At 40.2% G+C, this 16,910-nt stretch overlaps 1 protein-coding gene across 4 annotated transcripts in view; it reads left to right on the top strand.

Annotated features, from left to right (window-relative positions):
- Positions 1-16,910, top strand: part of si:dkey-92j12.5 (multiple PDZ domain protein) — a 38,116-nt gene extending 21,206 nt beyond the window's left edge. For all 4 annotated transcript variants that reach the window (XM_056367011.1, XM_056367019.1, XM_056367002.1 and 1 more), the window contains 23 exons: positions 1,336-1,536; positions 2,148-2,325; positions 3,353-3,463; positions 3,906-3,971; positions 4,392-4,463; positions 4,937-5,036; positions 6,033-6,241; positions 6,628-6,719; positions 6,833-6,962; positions 7,148-7,240; positions 7,878-7,952; positions 8,072-8,416; positions 8,713-8,796; positions 9,382-9,575; positions 11,090-11,237; positions 11,340-11,411; positions 11,656-11,752; positions 11,927-11,970; positions 12,252-12,374; positions 12,998-13,102; positions 13,705-13,805; positions 14,489-14,612; positions 15,440-16,910. In XM_056367011.1, the coding sequence (XP_056222986.1) occupies positions 1,336-1,536; positions 2,148-2,325; positions 3,353-3,463; positions 3,906-3,971; positions 4,392-4,463; positions 4,937-5,036; positions 6,033-6,241; positions 6,628-6,719; positions 6,833-6,962; positions 7,148-7,240; positions 7,878-7,952; positions 8,072-8,416; positions 8,713-8,796; positions 9,382-9,575; positions 11,090-11,237; positions 11,340-11,411; positions 11,656-11,752; positions 11,927-11,970; positions 12,252-12,374; positions 12,998-13,102; positions 13,705-13,805; positions 14,489-14,612; positions 15,440-15,586 (2,911 nt within the window). In that variant the 3' untranslated portion in view covers positions 15,587-16,910. The remainder of the gene's footprint in view (positions 1-1,335; positions 1,537-2,147; positions 2,326-3,352; positions 3,464-3,905; positions 3,972-4,391; positions 4,464-4,936; positions 5,037-6,032; positions 6,242-6,627; positions 6,720-6,832; positions 6,963-7,147; positions 7,241-7,877; positions 7,953-8,071; positions 8,417-8,712; positions 8,797-9,381; positions 9,576-11,089; positions 11,238-11,339; positions 11,412-11,655; positions 11,753-11,926; positions 11,971-12,251; positions 12,375-12,997; positions 13,103-13,704; positions 13,806-14,488; positions 14,613-15,439) is intronic.

The raw sequence follows: 16,910 nt of genomic DNA, 5'->3' as shown, positions 1-16,910 counted from the left end.
TGTGTTTCAGTTTGCAACCAGCTCAGCATCTCTTCCAGTCCGTATTTTCTCCTCTCCATTCTTCTCTGTGGTAAAAAAGCAAAAGCTTCTGTGAATGTTGAATCTCTGAGTTATATTTAGCTGTTCACTTATGGATCTCAGTGCTGACTGTCAGCGAAAATGAATTGTTTCGCTTCTGTCTGTCCCTGCCTTCGCTCCATCTTCGTATCTCTGCCTTTCCCCTCCCTCCCTCACTCCCATTTCTCTCTGCAGCCTTTTCTTCACTCTTATCTTTCAATACATTGTCTTTGTCGCTTTCTCTGCGAGACTCCTCTCTTGACTCTTTGTGTCTACAGCTGTCTCTCATCTCTCTCTCCCTCAGTCATCTTGCTCTGGTCGTTTTCTCTTTACCTCATTTTCCCTCTCCTCCCTGCCTGGGTCCTATCCCTCTCTCATGGCCGCTCTCTTTCAGCCCTGGTGGAACCATTTGTTCTGCCCTCTTCTGTAACTTAACTGGCTATAGGCTCCTGCTGCGCAGATAGCACCACTATCACTCACCTCCATGGGCTTATTACAGCCCTCTACCGTTAAACATATTCATGAAAAATTCTCCTCTTCTCTGCCTCTTTCTTGCACACCTACACACACACATACAGCATATATATACAGAGATACTGTATATATATGTGTGTGTGTGTGTGTGTGTGTCTTTGTGTGTGTGTTAACACTCCTTTACTGTGACCTCCCTGGCAGAAAATGTGTATTTTCAGGGCAATTTGCACCAAAAGCAGTGTATCTTCTCAAGGCCCACCAATGTAACTCGCTATTGGCAATGTGTCATAGTGTGTCAGGACTTGAAAAAATAACAAAGAATGCCAAGATACCTTGTTATCTACAGCAGTTCTGCTGGTGTGATCTAGTCCAATGCTATTTAACTCTCAGATTGAGGGCTGTGATGAATAATGATTATTTTTACTTAAATTCTTGTCACAATTTTCCAGAGCTGAAGCTGCTGCTGCAGATGTTTTGTTGTGACCAACCAACACTCGTTGTACAATGACACAAAACAGAGATAAGCAGCAAATCCACACATTAGCAGCTGGAACAAGAGAATGTTTGGTATAAAATGTGTAGTAGTTGATTTAAACAGTACATTTTCCATCTGTCAAAAACTTTTTTATCAGTGTTACAGATTATTATTTGAGCAGTAAAGATAACCTTTATGCATGTTTTTTTTAGTCAAACTAAAATATAAAAAAATCTAATTTAGAGGATAGACAATGGAGTATCAGGTTTCCATTCAGCATCACATATTAATGCCATTTTATTTCTGCTTGCATGTTTATTCACCATCAGTTGGCAGATTCCAAAATCTCTACCTGCCATGAATAAAAGAGCAGGAAAAGAAGATGGAATCACTGTGGAAGAGAAAAAGGACACGATTAGTGCAGATGGGAAAGTACCAAAGCTGGAGGTGGAGATAAAGATGGATGGTAAAGAGGAGGGCGATGGCGAGCTCTATCCTCACACCACCGTGTATTGGGATCAACCTAGAAGGTTTGTGAATCAGTGGTGGTAGCCAGTAACAATGTCTTTTCTTGTCGTTAGATTTTATTCAGATTCTGCATTTTCAGCCTCTTTTCAAAACTCTGCCCATGATGCCCTTTATCCTCTCTGTGCCAGAGAAGGCTTAGCAAAATCCTAGTGTGTTCGGGTTATGTTCACAGCAGGAGTAGAGCGGCGCAGCGCCCATGCAACCAGCTCCTATTTCTTAAGCCCAGAAAAAGTGACAACTTTCCCAACCTGTATTTAACACATTTATGACCGCATCCTGCTTGGATAAATCACTTAAGCTGCGCTGCATGCAAAGACCAGCTTTTGTGCGTCTCTCCCTGGCAGGTATAATATTCTATTGTTTCGACTTAATCTCTGAAACTCTATCCGCAGTCCTAAGCAGCGGATAGAGGAAGACTGAGAATGAAAAAAATAGCAAACCTATTGGATTAATTCTGCTTCTTGTGCATTTTTGCAGTAATGTTTCAGACCAAGTAGGTCCTCATCAGGCATACAGAAGGCTTGAATTCATCGTCACTGTACCCACACTGAAAGAAGGATTTTCAGCTCCACAATGTGTGTGGATGTTCCTTGTATCCTGCTTTGTGTTTCAGTGTGCAGCTGACTCGAGCACCGGGCCAGTCCCTGGGTATCAGCATAATGGGAGGCAGAGGCATGGGACGGAGACTGAGCAGTGGAGAGATGATGAGGGGAGTCTTCATCAAGCACATCAGCCCCGACAGCCCGGCAGCACATAATGGCACCCTCCGGACTGGAGACAGGATACTGGAGGTGTGTGTGTGTTTGTGTGTGTGTGTGTGTGTGTGTGTGTGTGTGTTTGGGTCGGACTGTGTGTGTGTGTGTGTGTGTGTGTGTGTGTGTGTGTGTGTGTGTGTTGCAGAGACAAGAGAAAGAGACACTCTTATTGGAAATTACAGGAAACAAGTGTGTGCGTGTGTGTGTGTGTGTGTATACGAGTGTCTTGAGGCAGAGAGGGGATTGTGTGTGTTTGCTGCATGAGCATGCGCACACACACTGTACGCCTGTGCTGTAATCTGGTATTGTCCGTGGTCTCTTGTATTGAAAGATGATGATTTGATGATAATATGATAATGATAATGAACAACTCTGTTTTCTAAATAACAAGAAAATGTTATTCACTCCAATCCATTATCTACTCTAAGTCTAAGGTTCAAGGTTCAGTTTGTCATTATACAATACAGGATTGCAGAATGAAATGCAGTTGTAGCCTCCTACATGCAACACACAGAACATTTTGTAAGTCTAACAAAGAAACAGAATAAACACTACAAGGTGTGAGTGTGCACTGCTGAAGGCAAGCATACTAAGTGAAAATAAAAATGGGAAAATAGTAGAATAAGAAAAAAACATAAAATAAATAATTATCTACAGTATATACTGACACATATTCCCACTTATTTTATTAGACCACTAGACAATTATCTTTAAACATACAATAATTGCCAACCCTCTGAGGTTTTGCCGTATTGCGTGTACAAAAGTAGCCTTTTTTTTTGGTGTATTTGGTTGAATTATTGCAGACTATGTTGCAAAGGAATGAACTGGACTGCTTTAAAGCAATCTGGGATTTACAGGTTTGACATATTGCAATTCCTTGATTTTACAGGTTTCAGTGATTAGCCTAAAACAACATTTTTATTTCATTTTATTTCTATTAACAGGTTCTTAATTTCATTCACATAACTGTGGAAGATTTTACCCTTATTGCAAAAGCCTATTAGACACATATCCAATAATGTCATGTCCAATAACTGCTGTGTGTGTTGACTTGGCCAAGGTGTGTGGTGTGGACTTAAGAGATGCCAGCCATGAGCAGGCAGTGGAGGCCATTCGCAGGGCTGGAGATACTGTGGACTTCCTGGTCCAATCCGGACAACACAGATCTCAGGTATTGCATTTTGGAAAATAGCCAAAAAAAACAAAAAAACCCCCAAAAAAAGACACATTTCTACTGGCTTGGATTGCATTTTGCAGTGTATATGCAGGTACGTTATTCATACATTACATTGTGTAGCATTTTAGCCTCTTGGGGCCCCCGAGATTCTTGCACACTGAATCTCAATACTCAGCATCTGCAAAGAGAGGGTGCAGTGTATATTCTATTGGACAACTCCATCAGAAGTTTCAGCAGTGCTGTGCGTGGGAGTTTGTAGCATTACAATATGATATCCTCTGGACACAGAGCATACTGAACAAAATTATCTTTGTTTGAAAATTTATCTGGTATCATATAACTTATCATATGGGATGCCGTATTTGAAGCATCCATGTTCCACAGTCATATAGATAATAGTCATCTGCCTACTCTGCATTTTGTGTTTCGCCCACAGTCTCCTATGCTCACCAACCATGAAAGACTGACTCCAACACCACAGTCCAACTCACACAGCAGCAAGGTAACACTCACCAGCCTTGATCTATTGATAGTTTTTCACTACTTTTCTGGTATAGATATTGATATACACTTAAATATAAACTGTAAACTGGCCTACAGAGTCAAAAAGAAGTAGCTACTTCTTTTCTGTTTTAAAGTTCATGACCTGTACTTTAGACCTCATTGGAACACATGACAAGCTGAGAAGTCATTTTCCCTGTTTCTGTTACTGATGTTTTACTGCTCTAGTGTATAGAGAACATTATATATACACTAAATTATATATATATATATATACACATATATATAGTGTTGAGTCATTAACGCCTACATGGTATTCCACAAAGAATGAAGGAGCTTTAAAGGGTTTTTTGAGAGCTAGATTTGTATTTTGGTGATGATGCATGGAGGACTATATCTGTGTTTCCCCTCGTGATCGTAGGAAGCAGAGTCTCTCAGTGGTCTATTCCTTAGTCTCTCCCCTACAAACCCCTTCACTCCCACCCCCTTTAAGGTTGGTACATTGTTTGTGCATGTATGTGTGTTATCATGGGTATGCAGGATCTTAAAAAGCAGCCTTGCATTAGCATTTGCACTAAGCCAACTTCCAAAAACTTAATTAACGTGCATATTTGTAGATAGAACCCTTGTAGTTCAAAGTCCCTTGCAGCTACCTTGTTTGTTTAAGCCCTTTGTTTTTCTCTTTGATGGAGATGCGTAACTCTCTAAATAGACAGTGCATTCTTTTGAAGTTATTTTTCCATGCACTTGTAAGTTGGTTGCAAAATAATGCATGATTCTGGTCATCTTTCATGTTATTTTTAGCTGACATTAAAACTGTGTTCATTAATTCATTCTGTTCGTCAGTTTTTCCCACTACTACATCAAGCACACTGAACAAGCCTCAGGGGTAGTCCAACTCATGCCTGAAGGACCCCTGAGGCGTCTCCAACTCTGCCTGTTCAATAATGCAAAACTTCTCCCAAGGTACCTTCGCCAGCATCAGATAGAAAGGATCGGAGAAGCCCCATAATTGTAACAACACCAATCACAGCAGCAGCTGAGGATGAGGGCGACACTGGCAGGAGTAAGTCTGCATCATAAAGACGTCACACAGGGATCCACCAACACCCTCAGGAATAGGAACTGTGTGGTGATTTTAACACAGTGGTCACAGTCACACAGTGCAGGTCACGTGATGCCCTCTGACCCAGAATGACTTAGTGCTATGCAGAGCAAGAAACGTACAAACAGTAATTCAATGATAAAATGTCATGAGTCACACATTTTATTATCACTATTTAAAGGGTCCTTATTTGAAAGTCACCAAGAGCCATATGAGCAAATTATTTCCATGCTATTCACATGTGAAGCCAGTTGCCTAGGTCCAAACTTCAATGTGCATGCATTTTTGGCCAAGAACACAAAAGCTGATAAAACCTTCTTCCTATAAAGTATGTTCTGGGAGAGTAACTTTCATTTTTATGAATGTTTTCAGATGATAACTGAGACTTTTAGCTTCTTCTTTGGCACAAAACAAAAAAACGGTTATTCAAGTTTTATCCATTCTTGCTCACTGCACTAATGAAAGGTGCGTTGAGGAGTTCTCTTGTAAACAAAGTTTTGTTTGTATTCAGTGTTACTCATCAAAAGGCATTGGGTGTATCCTTGAGGTCTAACAAATGTGTTGAATACACTTTGTTTCCTTCTTCATAAAACATTTGCAAAACCAATTTCTCTTCAGACTTTGAAAACTGCATTGTTCATCATCATTCAAATCATTCAAATGTTTGGGTGCATATGCAACAATATAACACACAAATATAGACATGCACTTATGCACAACTACTCCCACAAACACACACATTATTTGTGGCACAAGCATGCACACACAAACCATATAGTCGTACTATATATGTGCATTATAGAAAAACACAGTCATCCTTCACCTTTCCATCAACATGACGGACATCATCCCTTCCAGACAGTTTGCTGCAACACACACGCACACACACACACACAAGCTCCTCTAGGGTACCCATCATATCCTCTTCCTAACAGCCTCTTGTTTGTTAACTCCTAGAAAAGATGCTTCAGCGCTATGGCAGCCTGTCTGGGAAGCTTCATATGATTGAGCTGGAGAAGGATCCTGCGGCTCACGGCCTGGGAATCAGTCTCTCGGGGGACAAGGATGGCTCTAGGGCCCGCATGAGTGTCTATGTGGCGGATATAGACCCTGAAGGTCCTGCTGGTTTAGATGGGAGGATACAGGTTGGAGACGAGCTATTGGAGGTAAGGAGGAGAGTGAATGGGAGAAGTAAAAGAAGGGCCAGGAAAGGTTGGAGTCCTGTAGAGAGACAAAATACCAGAGTCAAAATTGAGAGCAGCAAAAGGAGAGCAGTGGGTGGTGGGTAGAAGGCATGGATGAGTAGAGAGCACTGAGTACCTGCACAGTAGATTTATCAGACAAATTACCATTTGAAGAATGGTTGAGGTGGATTCTTGCAATGAGCAAGAATAGATAGAGATGAGATAGAGATGAGGAGGAAAAATCGAGGGAGAGGACAAGGTGAGAGGAGGAGGGGGAGAGGAGGAGGGGGAGAGAGATGAAGATGTCATAAAAGCAGATTAATGTGGATATGGGTGGGACCAAGAAAAGATTGTTATTTTTCCTCTAGATCAACGGCCAGATCTTGTACGGTCGCAGTCACCAAAATGCCTCCACCATCATTAATAACGCTCCGTCTAAAGTCAAGATCATTCTCATCAGGTAATATGCAGTGATTTTCCTTGTGGCCATTTTTTTCCCACATTTTTTACTAAACTGGATGTAGGTGTTGACCAGCTTGAGGATAATGACAGGTTCCCGTGTTGTTTTACTAGGAATAAGGCAGCTCTGAGTCAAAAGGCTCAGGGATCCAGAACAGAGTGTGAGGACACAGTCGACTCCAGGAGAGACTCAGCAGAGCATGGAGGATTATCCACAGACATCCACCAAATCATCCTACCGCAGGTACAATACCTTCAGCACATCTTGGCATTAACCTCCAGCGGCACAGTTCAAGCAACCGGTTGAGTTGTAACAGGATCTTATTGTATTGTAGTCTTTATACAAAGCTGCTGTTAGCTTCAGTAATTTTTGGTAAGACTTGACAGTTATAGCTTGTTGTCTGCTTTCTTTGTCACGTCTCCCTATAGGATCATGTAGGTCTCGGCCTCTGCCTGGTAGAGGTTGACTCTAAGGATGGAGTGGTCGTCAGGTCACTGATCCAGCACGGCACTGCTAGTAAGGTGTGGCATCATCAGTAGCATTACCACAGTTAGCTATGTCTTCTTCACCATGAATATGTTGGCTTTTATAAGGATTAAATTTCATGACATAGCCTGCATATGATATCTCAACCATTTCAGTATCATTTGTTCGTCTCTTATTTAAATGTGCGTGTAATTAACGTTACTTTGTCAACTACATACTTTTTATCAGTGGTGGTAGAAGTGACAGAAGTATTCTATAGGCAAAAGCATAGTCACTGTCAGAGTATTACATAATGTTATTGTATTATTATTACTTATGGTGTAAACAGCTTTTTTACTGTTTTAGCCAGTTAAGGTGAAGCTAATATGAGCTATTTTATCTGTTGTTAGGTAGTTTAATCTACAACAATGCATCGTATTTTAAAAGTTGGTCATATGTTTTATATGAAAGATCTTGATCTTGCAAATAATCAGTAACTATATCTGTAAAATCTAGTAAGTAAAAAGTACAGTATTTGCCTCTGAGTAGAAGTATAAAGTAGCATAAAATAGACATTCTCAAGTAAACTACCTCAATGTACTTAGTGTGTGTTTGATTTTTAATCTAACTTCCTACACTTTCATAAATTTTGCTTCATTTCCACTTTTTCTTGATGTTTCTGTCTGTGTGCAGGACGGCAGAATAAAGCCTGGAGACAGAATCATAGCAGTGGGTGATGAACATGTGGCCGGTGTGTCAGTGGACAAGGTACAAACACACACACACACACACACACACACACACACACACACACACACACAGTAATATGCATGTCAAGGTCATCCTGATTTAATGATTTATGACTCGCCTCTTGTCTCCGTATTCAGGTGTCCTGTTTGATCCTCAAACACCGGGTCACTGTCAAGCTCTCCATCAGCCGTTCCAAGCAGCTCTCCTCCTCTTCCACTCTACCTCTCCCTACGTCTCATTCCTATCCCTGCTCTGCTGCTCCTGCATCTTCCCTAACCCTCCCTGTTTCCTCCTCCTACTCTTCATCCCTAAATACCATGCAGACCTCTCCCGCAGGTCGGTCTGATTGGCTAGGATCTGCACCCACAACTTCTGACCCCCTGAGCTGCCCAGTCGTCGCTGGCAGGGAAACCATGATGGAGATCTGTAAAGGAAATGTAGGCCTGGGCCTCAGCATTGTAGGAGGATGTGACACTCTGCTGGTATGATCAACCAACCTAAACTGACATTAACATTATTTTAACACTAAAAGGGACATTTGCTATTTTTGTTAATGGAAAGCCTAGCCAAAGATCAAACTCATAATTTTATCAATCACTCATTTATTTATTTGTTATTTTATCATATTTTCAGTATTTCATCCAACCTTTTATCTGGTAGTATAAAGCATTGAAGTGCGTAGTGTTTTGAAATATAAAGTATAACAAGGCTGATTGGGCTTAGCTTGATTGTACTGTAGGTCCCTGTAATAATGAGTGTTTTCTGATTTTTCCACTAGGGGGCAGTAGTAATCCATGAAGTAAATGATGGAGGAGCAGCACAGAGAGACGGAAGATTGCAGGCTGGAGACCAGATATTAGAGGTATTATGGGGAAAACACTAACTTTTTATTGTTATGTCATAAAAAAATAATGCAACTCTAATAGTATTTCTCTATCTTGTTTCCTGTTTTTTTCAACCCAGCAACACAGAACTATTTTTGTGGGCACATGACTAAAAGAAAACATTTTATTTGTCTGCTTATTTTGTCGCATCATATTTTACAATTTGTTATTTAATTTTGGCGATCAAAATTAAAAGTAAGACTTAAAGACTGAATGCATATCAAATATTTATATAAAACCTTGGAAATCTCATTTCTTTATTCATATTGACAACCAATGTGTCAACCAATTTTAAACTGTCAAGATTTTCTGAAACCAATCAAGTGGCAGGTTCAGAAATACAAGCTTAAGACAATGAAATGCTAAAATGATGACAAAAGCAACAAAATCTGCATGCACAAGACAAATCATGCACATCATCAGGAAGAAGAAAAAAAAATCAATGACTCAAAGCAATAACATGCTTGTAGGCTGATGCTATCGCCCTCAGCACAGCTGTTAACCACGCCAAAGAACTCCTTGTCATTGCTTTCTGCTTTGTGTGATTTCTCACCTCCTCCCAGGTCAATGGAATAGACCTGCGGCAGGCCACTCACGATGAGGCTATTGGCGTGCTGCGGCTCACCACCCGGCGTGTTCGCCTGTGTGTCTTCAGGCACCAGGAGACCTACAGGGAGGAGGACCTGTGGGACGTCTTCAGCGTGGAGCTCAGACCTCGTCCTGGAGAGGGGCTGGGGCTCACCACCGTGGGAAAGAGGTACGGTCGTGATGCTCTTTGACAAATGAGAAACCTTGTTTTATTCACAGCAGGAATACATGCCTGGCCAAATGTACTGTAACTAAAGGTTAGATTAGACATGGGACGTTGTAGTTCAAAACCTAGGTGTCGCAAAGCCAAACTATAACTTTACATACGTGTGAATGAATAAATAATCGTCAGAAGTTTCAGTTTCAGTTTCAGAGCCCTGATGATGAGAAAAAACAGGATCTAAGTCAGCTTTAGGAGCTTAACATTAATGAGGATATGCCTGGCAACTGTAAGTCAAACCAGTGGAGGAGGTTGATGATGACATCAACAAGCAGCACTCTATTCTGAATTATACTGGAAACACAACACCTGTCAACTCTTGCACCTTGTGAAGATGAGAAATAAGTGGGAAATAAAGTGGGCCATGCATTTATTTAATCATTCCACTATGCAAGGAAATGACTCAGCAAATGCGTGGTCTATTTCTGACCTCAGATTCACTCAGAATCTGCTTTTTGTCAGTAAGTTGACATTAGTTGGTGAATTAGTTGAACTCTGCAGTTTCCAGAAGGAGGCAATGTCTTTATTGGTGGAATTTTTGTCAGCCAACCCAATATCAAGTGGACTTGAGCAGGAATGGTTCATGATCATGTTGGAGTGAAAAAGAAAACGCCCATCTTCTGTCAATTGGTTGGTTAAAGGCTAATCGATGTAATTTTTATATATACCTATTAATAAAACCTCTTGAAGCAAGTCTGGTTCACTATGGCCTTTCCAGACCTAACCCACATTTGTAGGCTGAGTGTGTGAGTTGAACTTAACCACAGTCTTCCCACTAATGTAAAAAGAGTCTGGACTCACTGTTGTGGACAGATGCATGCAATGTAAGATGGAGGCCATCTTATGTGGATTAATTAAATTATTATTGTTTATTTATTATTATTTATCTATCTATCTATGATCAAAAATAACGTTGAACCTCTGTGTCTCTATTCAAGGTTGTTTGTCTTGTTGATGTAGCATCACTTGGTATCATTTACTTTCATAAATATAGTACCGCTCTTTCATTAATTGACCGTTTAAGAGAGAAAAACAAATTTGAATCATACTTGAAGTCAGTTCAAGTCTTTTGTTAAGCACTCAACTCTTTGGTAATGGCAATACTGTAAAGTTAAACTCGACTGCTCTCGAGCTGCGGGGCCTTTACCAAGTTAGAGATCAGGGGCTGTGCAGCAACAGGGATCATTATTGTTAAAACGAGGTGACAGACACATACTGTAATGAAATCACACACCCTTACAGCATCCAATAATCAGCATAAAGGTTATACATCCAGGCCATCACTGTCACACTGCACAGAGGACACATTATTTCTAAAGAGTTAAGATGCAGATATTCATGCAGGTTCATGTATCTGCACAAACAAGTGTGACGTTATGCAAAGCAGCAGGCTTACGGCTCACATAATTTATTTTATGAGCGTGGAACCGACGCAGTTTTTGACCTCTGTTTTCTTCCAACAGCAATGACACGGGCATCTTTGTGTCAGATATCATCAGAGGAGGCGTAGCAGATTCAGATGGCAGATTGTTGCTAGGTGACCAGATTCTGTCAATCAATGGAGAGGATGTCCGTGCAGCGTCACAGGAACATGCACAGAAGCTCCTACAGGTCTGACACATTCCCACTTACACATACAGAAAAGGCTATAAACGAATTAGAAGTGGGTTATAAATGTCTTTATGGATTCATCATGTGTCACCTTGCTCTCAGAGTTGCAGTGGAGTGGTGCACCTTGAGGTGGCTCGTTTCAAAGCTGGGGTGCAGTACTCACACGGGAGCCAGGTAAACTGTTTCTCTTGGTTGTCTTTGTCAAACCAGTGACAGGAAAGAAAACAAAAAAAAAATCAGATGTTGAATTAACCTGATGTGATTTAGGTATGATTTGCAATGTATTCATAGAGTCCAAACTCTGTTAAATTAACTCACTAATTTTAACGTACTCTGCAGTTCAACTATTACTTTAATGCACAATTTTAACAATAGTGCTTTGTGAACCTAGGAGTACTTTAAGTTGTGTTTTATCCAGAGCGAAGACTCTGACTGTTCCACCCTGACCCCATCACGTGGATGTGATGCTGCCCTCGGCCACCAGAGGGAGACAGATAACAAAACAGGGAGCTGTAGTGAGTGGCAATTCATGTTCAAGAGTATTGTTTCAAAGCAAAAGGAATACATCCTGCTTGTTATTTAGATTAAAATCATAAAGTCTTATCTTTCAAATGGTCAACAATTTACTGAGTGGAAAAAATATGATGTGAGTTGATTGTGCAAACATGTATGTCTTTCTCCTCCCACAGCAATTCAAGACTTCCCTAACATCAGAAAAGTCATAATACAAAAGGTAGTGCATAAAATCTTGTAATTGTGTTTATTAAAAATTTTAACATGCGATGTTTCACTTTAGTGCCCCATAGTGTCTTGGAGAAATTGCATATGTAGATGTGTATTCTCAGTTAATTAGAATTTGGTTGTGACCCCTTAGAGCTTTTGTTCTCATATATATGTGTGTGTTTGTGTGTGTGCGCGCGCGTGTGCGCGTGTGCGTGCGTGTGTGTGTGTGTGTCCCATGTGATTCACTGTTATTGTCTAACAGAATCTATAATGTGTGTGTTATCACGACAGGGTCCATGTGACTCCCTGGGCATCTGTGTAGCAGGAGGAGTGGGCAGTCCCCATGGCAACGTACCTATTTTTATTGCTACCATGGATACCAATGGACTGGCTGCCAAAACACAGCAATTACAGGTGGGTAGTGCCCATCTATATGTGTCTGTGTATACAGTGTATATTATGGTTTCATCACAGTTTGACTAATTATTTTAAGGTTAAGACTTGGCTTTAGGGTTAAATGTAAAATTATGACGAGGTTAGGTTAGCTTAGGTTAGGTAAGGTTAGCTTAGGTTAGGTTTGGTTTGACAAAAATGAGGTAAAGCCTCACACCCTCTCAGGTGTGATGTATATTTATTGGGATAAATACCAACATTTAGGCAAACCTGTCTTTGTCTTGGTTTAAAAATGCATTTTATATGCCATGTATAGGAGTTGCAATATTAAACTGAGCCCAGCTACATGGATTCAAAAATCATAAATAAATATGGTATATATTGAAACATGCCAACAGCAGATTCTGACAAATTGCCTCTTAAAAGACCCAAACAACAAAGGAAAAACAGAAAAGACAACAGGGCACTTCATGAAAAACATCCTAGAAGTAAAAAATGCTAGATTAAGCTTAGGGTAAATCTTGAGGTAGGCATATAGTGGTTATAGATTATGGTTAGAATAAACTTCCATGGAGTTACTTTAATTCAATACAGTTTCCTCATAAGTATAGAAGTAGAAGTTTGTGTTTTTGTGTGTCCATTAGACAGGAGACAAGATTCTCAGTATCAATGATGTGTCCACGGAGGGAATGACTCATGTCCACGCCGGAGTCCTCCTGAAGAACGCCACCGGAACCATCAGTCTGCAGGTAATGTCGCAGTGAGAAATGCAGCTGTTCATCTATAAAGCCTGTGCGGCGCTACGTTACTGTGCGATAACATCAGCAAGTTTAAGTTCAGTGTTGCCATGTGACCATAACCTGCTTCCACTCGGTCATTTCCACTTTTGTCAAAGTCACAGAGACGTCATTTTATAGGCATACAACTCAAACATCAAGTTTTTAACAAGGAGCTGAAATGAGATAGTGTATAGTTTCAGCTGTCGCCTCATTATCAGTATTTTGTTTGTGAACACTATACTGTAATTTCAAGACAATTGTGTGTCTGACACTGATTTTAAACTGTTTGTTTCCATGTTAATAAGCTTCTGGGAAGATTGTGAGGAACCGGGTGTCAGTTGTTCTTGACAAGTGCATTGTGTGTTAAAAAAAAATCTAAAGTTTTTATGTTTTATAATTACTCCCACTGTATTAACATTAGGACAGGTAGGACAGGTATGACCAGGTTATTGCAGCAATAGAATATCATACTATTGTCCAACTATTTCATTGCTTATTGAGTTTCTAAAAAAAAAAATGTTTATCTCCATATTTACACATTCTTTTGTCATGTCTATCTCTCGTGTATCTAGGTCGCAGCAGGTTCTGGTGGGTGCAGCACACAGGACCACAGTGTCCATGCCCGGTCATCAGGCCAACCCAGCAGCCTGCCCTGTTTTCACAACAACCTCTGGTAATAATCAGTTTGCTGTCAGTCTCCTGCTGTTGTGCTTTATGATCTTACTTTGGCTCCCTCCTGGTTTATTCACTGAATAAGGACAAAGGCAAACCCCCCGGTTCCCTTGACAATAGTGAGGAAGTGCAGCCACTGCGTGAGAAGCATTGGGATGAATGTGCTTTTGGTCAGAATGAGCTGAAGTGTTTTTATATTCTGTGTTTTGGTTTGTTTTCAATTGATTGTTTTCAGGTAATTTCACATTTCTATTTCACTTAAGGGTTTTTGGCAGCTTATCGAACTGAATAATACATTTGAAAATACTATAAAACTCTAGAATCTGATCTGGTAACTGGCATGTTAATGTCATTCAGGAGGCATCATTATATCAGTCTTAAGTCTGCTGCAACCCTTTGTGCAAAACAGTCAACCCAATAGAGGTCTCAACCCTGAGGTTGTGAAACTGTGCTCTCGAGTATTGCAGTCTCGCTCTGAAAAGGTGTCAAAAATAATTCTGGGATTCGTCACATTTAACCACACAGCACATTAGAAATTCACCTGTCTTTCCTCACATGTTGTCTGCCCTAGTGAGATGAGATACTTCACATACATTCACACAAACACACAGCAAATTTGCAGTGTGGAGCTGGTGCAACACGCAGAGCAACACACCTCCATTGTTTTGCATTCTATTCCCACAGTGCTCGCATGTATAAGACCATCACTCTGGAGAGAGGCTCCTCAGGCCTGGGTTTCAGCATCGTAGGAGGGTTCGGCAGCCCTCACGGAGACCTGCCGATCTACATCAAAACTGTCTTCAACAAGGTGAGAGAACGTCCTCCAGGGAGAAATCTTTCATGGGGATCCTGGTTCAGAAATCTAATCTCAGCACTGCTTTGTGTTCAGTTACACTGACACTTTCAAGTCATAAACTGCCAAGGGCTTAAGGTTTGAAACAACGGATGTACTATGACAATATAGCAATTGTGGCTATTACTACTGCTTTTTACTGAAGTTTATTGAATGAAAAAATCAAAAAGGACTGAAAAGCAGCTGTTCCTCAAAAATATAAAACCTGATGTGATCCGACTGTGAGAATAAAGTGATGAAAAGACGATGGTGATAATGATGACGATGGTGAAGGTCAACAGAAAATATATCGGAGCTCTACCAAATCCCTTTGTCCAAATCTCCCGCCGCCACCCAAGTGAGCAGGTAAAATAAGGGGAAACCACCCCCATGTGTCAATCAGCGGAAGTGACGCAATACGTGCAGCCCAAGCAAATATAAACATAAGCAAAATCATATTTTGGCTCCTACAAATAATAATAGTAGAACTTAGTCTCCTTAGTCTCTTTTAACCTGCAAAAAGAATGTTGTAAGATGAGTTATTTCACCTCTAATACAACTGCGATAAGGCTATATGATTATCTTATTAAATATCTAGGAAGGATCGTCTAAGTTACATATTAAACTTATATAGTCAAGCATTTTATTTTAATCTGACAGCTGTTGGCACTGACATTATTCGTCACATATTGCAGTATTCTGTTGTTATCTTCTATCTACAACTCTCATATGTGTCGTTGAGTCGGTGTGAACAGTTTTTGATCTGGTGATCGTGGTGATACACGTGTCTTTGTGCTCTGCAGGGGGCGGCCATAGAAGACGGCAGGCTGAAACGTGGAGATCAGATCATTGCAGTGAATGGACACTGCCTGGAGGGTGTGACCCACGCAGAAGCTGTGGACATCCTCAAGAAGACCAAGGGGAGTGTAGTCCTCACTGTTCTCTCCTGAGACATGGTTCATTTTGTCCCATTTTGTTTGATTATTATGGCAAAGTAGCCCTCAGTTGATGTCAGCTACTTCCTGTAGATGTGCTTCACAAACACCTGAGAGGGCAAATAAGGATAGTTAAAGTGATGTAGTTTTGTTTAGAATCATAAGCAGAGTAGATACTGTGAGTGTCAATTTATCTGCATTTAGTTTAGGGAAGCTACCTCTAACTGCAGCGCGGGTGTGTTTAAATGCACACAATATTCCTGATATAAACTCATATTCCTGTGAAGGTGTTATTTGAAATAATGTGTTAATGTTATGAATCTTCATACAGCAATGATGAATATTTCCGCATTTTTTATATTACCATGGAAGCGACGTTCATAGAAATCAAAGCACCAAAAGCAGATCATAAAGAAGCCAACATCACAGTGTCCCAACTAATGATGATATAATGTGTCTTAATTACCCTGTTCAAGGTATTTGTAATACACTTATGCATTGATACGCATCATTTCACATGTAAACACACTCATGAATAAATCACCATCCACAAACCACTGAATCAGCCGACAAATGAATGCAATAGAAACATCTGACATGTGACATGTTTTACTGCTGTCTCTTGACTTGTGTTCGCTCAGAGCTAATTACTGTGATAAACTCCTAAGGCCCACTACATGCCAAGTGCTTCTGCCAATCTTTTATATGGCAATAAGGTTTTAGGATATTTGCTTTGTGTAAGACTGTTTTACTTTTATTCCTCATTCTCGTATTCTGATAATTAAAAATGTGTCCTAATTCCTTGACTTATCAGTGTATTAAATGATGTGTATGATTAGCGATTAGAACCACCTTGTGTGAAGGAGTTAGAACAGAAAAGAAACTAATTTTGCTACATCTGTTAAAAGCAGCTGCTAATTCCAGTTACTTTAAATGTCAGCTCCAGGAGTAACTGATTTGTTATTATTTATTTATTATTTATTTATTACTGTTTTCATAATCTTAAATTTTATCAGTTGTTTTTTGGACTTTAATGGAGTATTGTTATAGCATAAAGTGCAATCTTTATTTAGAAACCTTCTCATAACTGTTTTATATGATTTTATATATACTGTGATATTTACATTTTCTTCACTGTCATTTATTTTATTTCATTTATGTGAGTAGTCCTCAGAGCCACAACACACACACACACACACACACAAACACACACACACACACACACACACACACACACACACACACACACACAGACACACACACCTGAGTGTTTGGCATTGTGTAGCATTGTATAATTGAATGTACTGTAAGTGATCCTATTAAATGGTCATTTGATAGA

The sequence above is a fragment of the Seriola aureovittata genome, chromosome 3 (genome assembly GCF_021018895.1).
Source record: "Seriola aureovittata isolate HTS-2021-v1 ecotype China chromosome 3, ASM2101889v1, whole genome shotgun sequence".
Classification (NCBI taxonomy): Eukaryota; Metazoa; Chordata; class Actinopteri; order Carangiformes; family Carangidae; genus Seriola; species Seriola aureovittata.
The sequence above is the reverse complement of the archived record's forward strand: the minus strand, read 5'-3'. Positions and strand labels throughout refer to the sequence as shown.